The sequence below is a fragment of the Canis aureus genome, chromosome 26 (assembly GCF_053574225.1).
Source record: "Canis aureus isolate CA01 chromosome 26, VMU_Caureus_v.1.0, whole genome shotgun sequence".
NCBI lineage: Eukaryota > Metazoa > Chordata > Mammalia > Carnivora > Canidae > Canis > Canis aureus.
This window is the reverse complement of record NC_135636.1, coordinates 21,922,931-21,932,457: the sequence shown is the minus strand read 5'-3', so window position 1 is coordinate 21,932,457 and position 9,527 is coordinate 21,922,931. Positions and strand designations below refer to the sequence as shown.

At 44.6% G+C, this 9,527-nt stretch overlaps 1 protein-coding gene and 1 long non-coding RNA gene across 3 annotated transcripts in view; one reads left to right on the top strand and one right to left on the bottom strand.

Moving 5' to 3' along the window:
• Window positions 1-2,708: 2,708 nt before the first annotated feature.
• LOC144298005 (uncharacterized) lies at window positions 2,709-8,280 on the bottom strand. Its single transcript, XR_013365005.1, has 3 exons — window positions 8,021-8,280; window positions 7,206-7,685; window positions 2,709-3,543 (listed from the first exon to the last, which is right to left on the bottom strand). It is a non-coding gene; the product is annotated as an uncharacterized LOC144298005 (long non-coding RNA).
• The window catches only part of CDS2 (CDP-diacylglycerol synthase 2), a 62,385-nt gene continuing 61,061 nt past the window's right edge, over window positions 8,204-9,527 (top strand). The window contains exon 1 of one of the 2 annotated variants that reach the window (XM_077872301.1): window positions 8,204-8,563. In XM_077872301.1, coding sequence (XP_077728427.1) covers window positions 8,507-8,563 — 57 coding nt within the window. In that variant the 5' untranslated portion in view covers window positions 8,204-8,506. Of the gene's footprint in view, window positions 8,681-9,527 lie in introns of both variants that reach the window. The other variant, XM_077872300.1, reaches the window with a different exon arrangement.

Sequence of the window (9,527 nt, the reverse complement as noted above, 5' to 3'; positions counted from 1 at the left end):
TCCGGGAGGAGTCTGCTTCTACCTCTCCTTCTCCCTCTGCCCCTCCCCAATATGTTTTCTCTCTCAAATAAATAAGATTTTAAATATTTTATTTACTCATGAGAGATACAGAGAGGCAGAGACGTAGGTAGAGGGAGAAGCAGGTTCCCTGCACAGAGCCTGATGCAGGACTCAATCCCAGGACCCCGGGATCAGGCCCTGAGCCAAAGGCAGATGTTCAACCACTGAGCCACTCAGGTGTCCCCATTTGTAAATTTTTTTTTTTTTTTTAAAGATATTCGTGAGAGACACACAGAGACAGAGAGAGGCAGAGACACAGGCAGAGGGAGAAGCAGGCTCCATGCAGGGAGACCGCTGTGGGACTCGATCCGGGGCCTCCAGGATCACGCCCTGGGCTGAAGGCGGCGCTAAACCGCTGAGCCACCTGGGCGTCCCCTCCCCCCACCTTTTTCCCCCACCCCCTTTTTAAAAAAGTTTTTAAAGTCACTTTGAATAAAAACAAGAAAGCAATTCACCCATTTCTCCCACTCCCACCTCTAGTAACCACCCATCTGTTCTCCATCTGTGAGCTCCGGTTTTTGTTTTTGCTTTTGTTTTAGGTTTCATATAGAGATCAAATGGTATTTGTCTTTATCTGATTTATTCACTTAGCATAATGCCCTCAAGATCCAACCATATTGTTGCAAATGGCAAGATTCCATCCTTTTTTGTGGGTGAATAATATTCTGATGTGTATATGTGTGCATATGACAATTTCTGTATCCATTAATTCATCAATGGATGCTCAGGTTGTCCCTATAGCTTGGCTGCTGTAAGCAATGCTGCAGTGAACATGCAGATATATTTATCTTTTCAAGTTAGTGTTTTCATTTTTTTAAAATTTGTTTTGGTTGTCAAATTCTTTTTTTTAAAAATGATTATTTATTTATTCATGAGAGACACACAGAGGAGACAGAGGCAGAAACACAGGCAGAAGAAGAAGCAGGCTCCATGGAGGGAGCCCGATGTAGGACTCCATCATGAGTTTCCAGAATCACACCCTGGGCCGAAGGCGGCGCTAAACCGCTGAGCCACCAGGCCGCCCCTGTGTTTTAATTTTCTTCGGATTACTATCCCAAGGTAGAATTGCTGGATTACATCGTAGTTCTATTTTTAATATTTTGAGGAACTTTCATACTCCATCATGAACTTTCATACTTCCATCATGGGGGGCAACCATTTACATTCCCACCAAAGTGCACAAGGGTTCCCTTTATTCATCTCCTTGTCAACACTATTTCTTGTTTATTTGATAATAGATGTGAGGTGATAGCTCATTGTGGTTTTGATTTGCATCTCTCTGATGGTTAATGATGTTGAGCATCTTTTATATGCCTGTTGGCTATATGCATGTCTTTGGAAAAATGTCTATTCAGATTTTTTGCCCAATTTTTAAATTGGATTGTTTGGTTTTTGCTATTGAGTTATGTAAGATTAGCCCCTTATATCCTTTATACGATTTGCAATTATTTCTTCCCACTTAGTAGGTTGCCTTTTCATTTTGTTGATGGTTTCCCATTGGTAAATTTTGATAGGGGGACCTTCATGTTTTATGTATGATCAACTATCCTTTGCATACATTTTAATATCAAAACATAATAGTTTTATCCATCTTTATTTTCCTTTCTTAGTTCTCTTGGAGTCTCCATTCCTTTGCAAAATGTGGAATCTGTTCATTCCAAGGAGGAACATTTGCTTCACTAATAATAAATGTATATTTGGCTACTCTATTTCTTGGTTTTTTGCTTACATAATTACATTTTGGTTTAATGCTAGATCTAAGTGTAATCAACTTGAAGACATTTTAAATGGTGATTAAACTCCACCCATATGGTACCCACATTGCACATGGTCAGTTGAAATGAGGATATATGGAGGGCAATGACCTGTTGTAGAAGGCCCTCTTAGGTAGTAGGATTTTACCAGAAAAGCTAGCTGTCTGGAGAGTGGAAGAAAGAGTATTCTGGGCTGAAAGAATAATATGTTGAAAAAGGACAGCATGTTTAGAAGATGTGCAGATAGTACTTCATTTTAGAATTCGAAGATATTTTTTATGGGTAATTTCCCTCAGTTTTATTGAGATATAATTGACATATAATAGAACTCAAAGATTGATATGTCTGGAACACACTGGTAAAAGGGGTACTGGTGCAAGGTGAGGTTGCAAAGGGAAGTAGGAGAGCTTGTAGGACTTTGCAAGTGTGAGAGAAAATTATCAGAAGATCTTTGACATGATCTAATTTGTGTTTTAAAAGGATCACTTTAACATCTGGTAAAGGTGCTATTCCAGTCAGTGAGAAAAACAATGTATTAAGTGAATTATCAAAATTGATTAAATGTTTAGGAAATAATAAAGGTATAGACTCTTCCTAATAACTGTTCACCAAAATAAATTCCAGATAGATTAAAGAATTAAAACTCAAATAAATAAATTCAAAATTCAAATCCATACTGGCTCAGTCAATAGAGCATGTGACTCTTGACCTTGGGGTTGGTCCCTATGTTGAATGTAGAGTTTATTTATAAATAAAATCTTAAAATTTTTTTTCAAATAAATATAAACCCAATATAATGTGTGAAAGTCTTTTGGTAAATATCCATGAGATCTTGCTATGGGCTTCTAAACATAAAAGGAAAGCCTCCATAAAACTAAGGAATGACTACATACGTTTTATTTTATTTATTTATTTTTACTACATATTTTTTTTTAATTTATTTATTTATGATAGTCACAGAGAGAGAGAGAGGCAGAGACACACAGGCAGAGGGAGAAGCAGGCTCCATGCACCGGGAGCCCGATGTGGGACTCGATCCCGGGTCTCCAGGATCGCGCCCTGGGCCAAAGGCAGGCACCAAACCACTGTGCCACCCAGGGATCCCCACTACATATGTTTTAAAACTCAGTATGGCTAAGAGCATTGTGTTGGTTAGTACAGTTTAAGTTTCATGACAGAGAAGCTAAGTCAAACTGATCAAGAAAAAAGAGGACTTTATGCATCAAACAAAAGCCAGAAGTAGCTAGCTTGCAGTGTCCAAAGCTCAGTCTTAGTAAGTATATGAACAAAATGGTTAGCCACATTAATATACAAAAGTAAGTTAATGGGAGACAGAATTTTAATCTACCAAATTAATGAAAATTGTGTCAACATTCATTGTTAGAAAAAAAAAAAACATTCACTGTTAGGAAGAAATCAAGGAAGGGGACACTTTCATGCATTGAAGATTACAGTATAAATTGTAATTTTTCTGGTGGGAATTTGGTAATGTGTATGAAGCCTTCAAATTTTATTTATTCTTTGACACACAAATTCAACCTCTAGGATATTTTCTTAAATAAGTAATTAGAGATACTTACCAAGATGAAGCACATTTAAGAATATTTCTTATAGGGGGGGATCTGTGTGGCTCAGTCAGTTAAGCATCCAACTCTTGATCTCCGTTCAGGTGTTGATCTCAGGGTTGTGAGTTCAAGCTCTGTGTTGGACTCCACGCTGGGCCTAGAGCCTACTCACAAACAAAAGAATGTTTCTTGTAGAATTATTAAAAATTCCTCTGAAATTGGAAATAACCCTGAGGTCTAACAAAATATTGGTAAATTATGTTAAATCTATAACATGGAATACTAAACAGCCTTTCAAATACCATTCTTAGGGCAGCCCGGGTGGCTCAGCGGTTTAGCGCCGCCTTCAGCCCAGGGCCTGATCCAGGAGACCGGAGACGGAGCCCCATGTCAGGCTCCCTGCATGGAGCCTGCTTCTCCATCTACCTGTGCCTCTTTCTCTCTCTGTCTCTCATGAATAAAAAAACAAATACCATTCTTAAAGGGCACTGAATGATAAACAGAAAAGTCAGGTTATGAAATGGTATAAATAGTAGTATTCCAATTTTCTAAAATTGTTATACTAGGTGCAAGTGCATGGAAAATAGAAGGAAAATGCAATAATGTAAATAGTAATTAATTACCTGTGGCTGATACTACCATGAATGATTTTAATGTTTTCCATTATGCTTTTCTGCATTTTCCAAATTTTCTTCGTGGGACATGTATTGATCAGAAAATGTTAATGAGGTACACCTGGGTGGCTTCTGCCTTTGGCTCAAGTGGAGATCTCCCCCGCACCCGCACCGGGATTGAGTCCCGCCTCACACTCCTTGTGGGGAGCTTGCTTCTCCCTCTGCCTATGTCTCTGTCTCTCTCTGTCTCTTGTGAGAGACATTTATTTATTTAATTAATTTATTTAATTTATTAAATTTATTAAATTTAATTAATTTATTTTATTTATTTAATTTCTTTTATTTATTTATTCACAAGAGACAGAGAGAGGCAGAGACATAGGCAGAGGGAGGAGAAGCAGGCTCCATGCAGGGAGCCTGATGCAGGGATCACACCCTGAGCCGAAGGCAGATGCTCAACTGCTGAGGCACCCAGGCGTCCCAAAATAAAATCTTTTAAAAAAAGAAAATGTTAATGAATGTTTGGAGAGAAAATGCCGTAAACTATTTTATATGATTTCTGGCAACTTTCCTTATAAGGTGATATCTGTTAGAGTGATTTTTTTTTTTTCTTTTTATGATAGTCACAGAGAGAGGCAGAGACATAGGCAGAGGGAGAAGCCGGCTCCATGCACCGGGAGCCCGACGTGGCATTCGATCCCAGGTCTCCAGGATCGCACCCTGGGCCAAAGGCAGGCGCTAAACCGCGGCGCCACCCAGGGATCCATGTTAGAGTGATTCTTAAGTCTAGCTGCCCATTAGAAACACCTGGGGATGAGCCCGTGGGTGGCTTAGTCAGTTAAGTATCTGCCTTTGGCTCAGGTCATGATATCAGAGTCCTAGAATCCAGTCCTGTGTCGAGCTCCCTGCTCAGTGGGAAGTGTGCTTCTTTCTCTTCCTATGCTCTCCCCTATTAGTGCTCTGTCTCTTCAATAAATAAAATTTTAAAAAGAAAAAAAAAGAGAAACACCCAAGAAGATTAACAGCAAAAAAGCCTATTTTCTCTAGGCTCCATCTCTAGAAATTCTTATTTAGTTGGTCCATTACTATCTTTTAGAAACTCCCCAGATAATTCTGATAAATAATCAAGACTGAGTAGTACTGTTTCATGTGGGATCATGTGGGATCAATAGATGAATATTTGCTTAAAGCCACCTGCGCCCCTACATAGACTATTGGTTTGAAAAAATGAGACCTAGAGTTTTGCCGACATCTAGACTCTAGTTTAGATGGACTAATGATTGAGTACGTCTGTAAGTTTGTGGGAGGGCAGGATTTGCATTTTTGAAGCTTTAAGAAGTTTGACAATTCTGCAGAGCACACTCTCAATTCCATTTTGTATGTTGCCTCATTAAATTGAGGAAGTTTAGTTATCTGAGAACATCTGTCAAAGTAAATACTGAAAGGGCAATGTTGAAGGGCAAGATAAAAAGCAGATAGTCTGTTTATGTTTACTGACAATTTTTAAAAAAGATTTTATTTATTTATTGGAGAGAGCATGAGCACAAGAGCAGGGCCAGAGAAGCAGACTCCCCACTGAGCAGGGAGCCTGTTGTGGGGTTAGATCCCAGGACGCTGGGATCATGACCTGAGCTAAAGGAAGATGCTTAACGGAATGAGCCTTCCAGGCACACCTATTTATTGACAATTTTTATTTTTTTATATTTTTATTTTTATTTATTTTTATTTATTTATGATAGTCACACACAGAGAGAGAGAGAGAGAGAGAGAGAGGCAGAGACACAGGCAGAGGGAGAAGCAGGCTCCATGCACCGGGAGCCCGACGTGGGATTCGATCCCAGGTCTCCAGGATTGCGCCCTGGGCCAAAGGCAGGCGCCAAAACGCTGCGCCACCCAGGGATCCCGACAATTTTTAAAAGAAGTTGCTGTTTAAGGAATTGTTTATTGACAATTCTTCCCAGCTAAGAGATGAAAAACACTATTCAGGGAACTGAAGGATTTTCTTGTTGTTTGTACTAATACAGTTTTCAAATGTTTTTATTATAAAATAATTTTTATTATAGAATAATAATTACAACAATAGCTTTCCACTTATACTGAACTCACAGCCCAAACATTCTGGGGGACTTGAGAATTTCTTGCTAGTTATATCAAGTAATCAAAATAACATCTAAAAATAATGGGAACTAATCAAGGAATGTAATGAAAAGAAGTCATTGTAAACAAGATAAGCCACAAGCCTGAAAGAAATGACGCTACATGAAGGAGCTAATATGAGGACTAGAAGGGAAAACTCAGGGATAGAGGAGCAGGTGTAAGGTAATGTAAAGGATCAAAATTTTTCTTCAGGGTGGAGATGGGGGAGATCCTTACTTTTAATTTCTTTCTATAGTATATATATATCTACAGTATATATATATATATAGAGAGAGAGAGAGAGAGAGAGAGAGAGAACCTAATGCTTGCCTAAAGGTCTATTAGTATGACTTTCAGTGGTCTGAATACCTGCTCCTTGGTTCTCTACAGCACTTTAGATATGTACTTGGTTTAAGCTCAGTTAGCCTGGAAGGGCTTAGAGCAATGGCTGAGAAATTTGTTCAGGCCAAATTGTAGGGGTTTATCTACCCTAGTAATCATACTGTACACTCTGAAACTGATTGCTATGCACTGCTCTTCAGCCTCCTTTATATTAGGCTGGGTTTGAAAGTCAACAGCTGAGCTGGAAGGACTGATGCGATGCTTACTCAGTTGTACCTTTCATAATTATGTACCCTAACCGTGAGGATCTGGATACTAACACCTCTATGTCAGAGGATGACCTTTGTGGCTTTCTCTGTGTTGACATCCTTCTACATCTCTTAGGTAATAAACCTTGCTTCATTTACTCAAGAGGTGTCTGATCTTTAGATGAAGAAGCAATCACTGACATTGGTCATATGATGGTCACACAGTCCTCAACAGATTAAAAGAGCTTTAAAATGACCACTACTATGTTATTTATTTTTTATAAATAACATTGAAGCAAAAGACAAAATAAAATACAAAAGCAAAGCTTTCTAAAAATTATGGCCTGGAAGGAGCGGTCTGTTTCTTCTCCCACAAAAAGCCCGCCAAGAATTTGTGCAATGCTGTGGGTAGGAAACCAAGCACACCCCATACCTAGTCTACTGTCACTGTGAAGTATTGTTACAGAAACTTGGGGCTATACTTACAGAAATCAAGAAAATAGAATGCCTTTCTCAGAATTCTCACTACCTTATCCAGAAGCCACAGCTAAGGACAAAATTGCTGACATGAAATCGCCACTCCTACGTGTGCGCGTTTCTCTGGGTTCAGTGACGGTATGCTTACAGGAAGGGACCCCATCTCATGCTTGTTTCACACCCCTCGTAAAGCTGAGAATAAGAACGGCTGAAGGCGATGTTTGAACGAGGCAATATGGACAATGATTGTCGTGGGCTTTGGTAACTAACAGATCTGTGTTCTAATTCCTAGCGGGCAATGTCTTTGTAGTTACGAGACCTTGGTCGATCCTTTTCCTTTAGGAGAATCTTTAAATCCATTCAAGTACTAAGGATATGTCCGGTACACAGGGGGATCCCCTGTGAACGAGGCAGCCGGCATTCCTGTCCAAGAAAAGCTCTTTCAGCAGTCCAGGAGGCAGAAGTTTGAAAAACCGCGGAAGATCTTATCTGTAAAATAAACACCGTGTCTACTTCTCTCTTTATGAGATGAGGCGACTACTTAGCTCAGAGGCTAGCCTATCTAACACTCCGGAATTGCTAGAGACAGATTGGCAAAGCCAAAGCCAAGCCGACTGAAGTTTGGGCTTCGCTTCCTTATCACGTGAGCCTCCTCCTACACAGCGCGGCTCCCTCGGCTTTTCCACTCGAGGACCTAACGAGTGTCTCTCTGTACACGTGAGGGACGAGCCGCGGCCACGGAGGACCCCAAGCCGAGAGCAGCAAGCACCCAGCAGGGGAGAGCTCGGAGGATGCCGCCCCGCCCCCCGGGGCACCCGATTTACCTCTAGGACCCCGAGTGCCAGCGCCCCCAGTCCGCTGTCAGCCCGGCGCTCCCATTGGCTCGTCTGCTTCGGAAACGCCCGCCTCCTCGCGCAGCTGGCCCAATGCACGCCTCAGCGCGCCGCTCTGCTCCGCCTCCCGCGGCCCCGCCTCCCCGACGGATTCGCGTCATTGGTGGATCGCTGGAGCCGCGGTGGCGGCGGTGCGCGTGCGCGCTCGCTCCGGGGTCCTGCTCCCTGGAGGGGAGAGCTGGCCGGTGCGGAGCGGGCCGACTGTGCTCCGCCCGGGTGAAAGGGCGGCGGCGGCGGCGGCGGCGCTGGGCGGGGCCGAGCTCCACCGCCCGCGGCCCGGCTGCGGTGGGTCCTGCGAGCCGCTCGCGCGGGGCGGGGCAGGGCGGCCGAGCGGAGTCCGCGCGCGCCCGCGCTGAGCTGCACGCTCCGGCGGCTGCGCTGCTCCCCTGCAGCGACGTCGCGCCGGGGTCCCCAAGCATGACCGAGCTGAGGCAGAGGGCGGCCCGCGAGCCGGACGCGCCGCCGGAGGACAAGGTAGCGGCGGCGGCGGGGTTGGCGCCCCCGGATGTTGGCGGGTGGCGCGCGCGGAGCGCACGCTCGCTCTCTGACCCTTTGTCGGCCCGGGGCCTGGGCAGCGCCGCGGGTCTCTGGGTGAGCGCCCCGGCGGAGCGCGCGGGAGGGGGCGGCGGCCGGGACCGCGGCTGCGGGCTCTGCTTCGGGTGGCATCCCTCGGGCGCGGGAGGCAGCGCGCGGCGCCCGGCCTCGCAGGGTTGGCGGGGGTCCCCTGCCCGTCTGCCACCTCGCCCAGGCCTTCCTGGGGTGGAGGCGGCGGGACCCCGCAAAGCCTGGACTGGCAGGAGCCTCCTCTGAGCCTGCCTAGAGCTCTCTGCTCCCCCTTGGGAATATTTGGGCGGGGAGGCGGCGATTCAGAGAAGGCCGTTGGAATTTGCCTCTAAGGAGATTTAAATTCTTTCTTGAAAGTTCAATCTTTTCGCTTTAAAATAAGCAGGTTTCTTGACTCACGTCCGCAGGTGTTGGAAGGGTTACTCCCAGGATGGGTTTCCTGCCTCGAGTGTGGGCATTGATGGAGCAGAGCAGGAGGGTAAATCAGAGGCCATCTTGGCGGGGACGCCGCTGGGGGGGGGGGGGGGGGAGGAGACACCTTTCGTTGAAGTGAAGGGTTTGTGCAGGGGAGTTGGGGACGGCGGAGAGCGGCTCTGTGGACGTCGAGCGACAGCAGGAGGGTTGGGACTTGGCTTCAGGAGCCGTGTGTTGGGTAAGCTGAGCGGGCAGTGATGCGAAGGATGGATTGAGGGAGCCTGGACGGAATGGAAGACGCTGGTTAACTCGAGGGTTGCCAGCGGGTGGCCTGCACATGTGTTCTTTGGTTCATGCTGTTTTATTTTTTTCTTAAAGTTTTTATTTATTTATTCATGAGAGACAGAGAGGGGCAGAGACCTAGGCGGAGGGAGAAGCCTGATGCGGGACTCGATCCCAG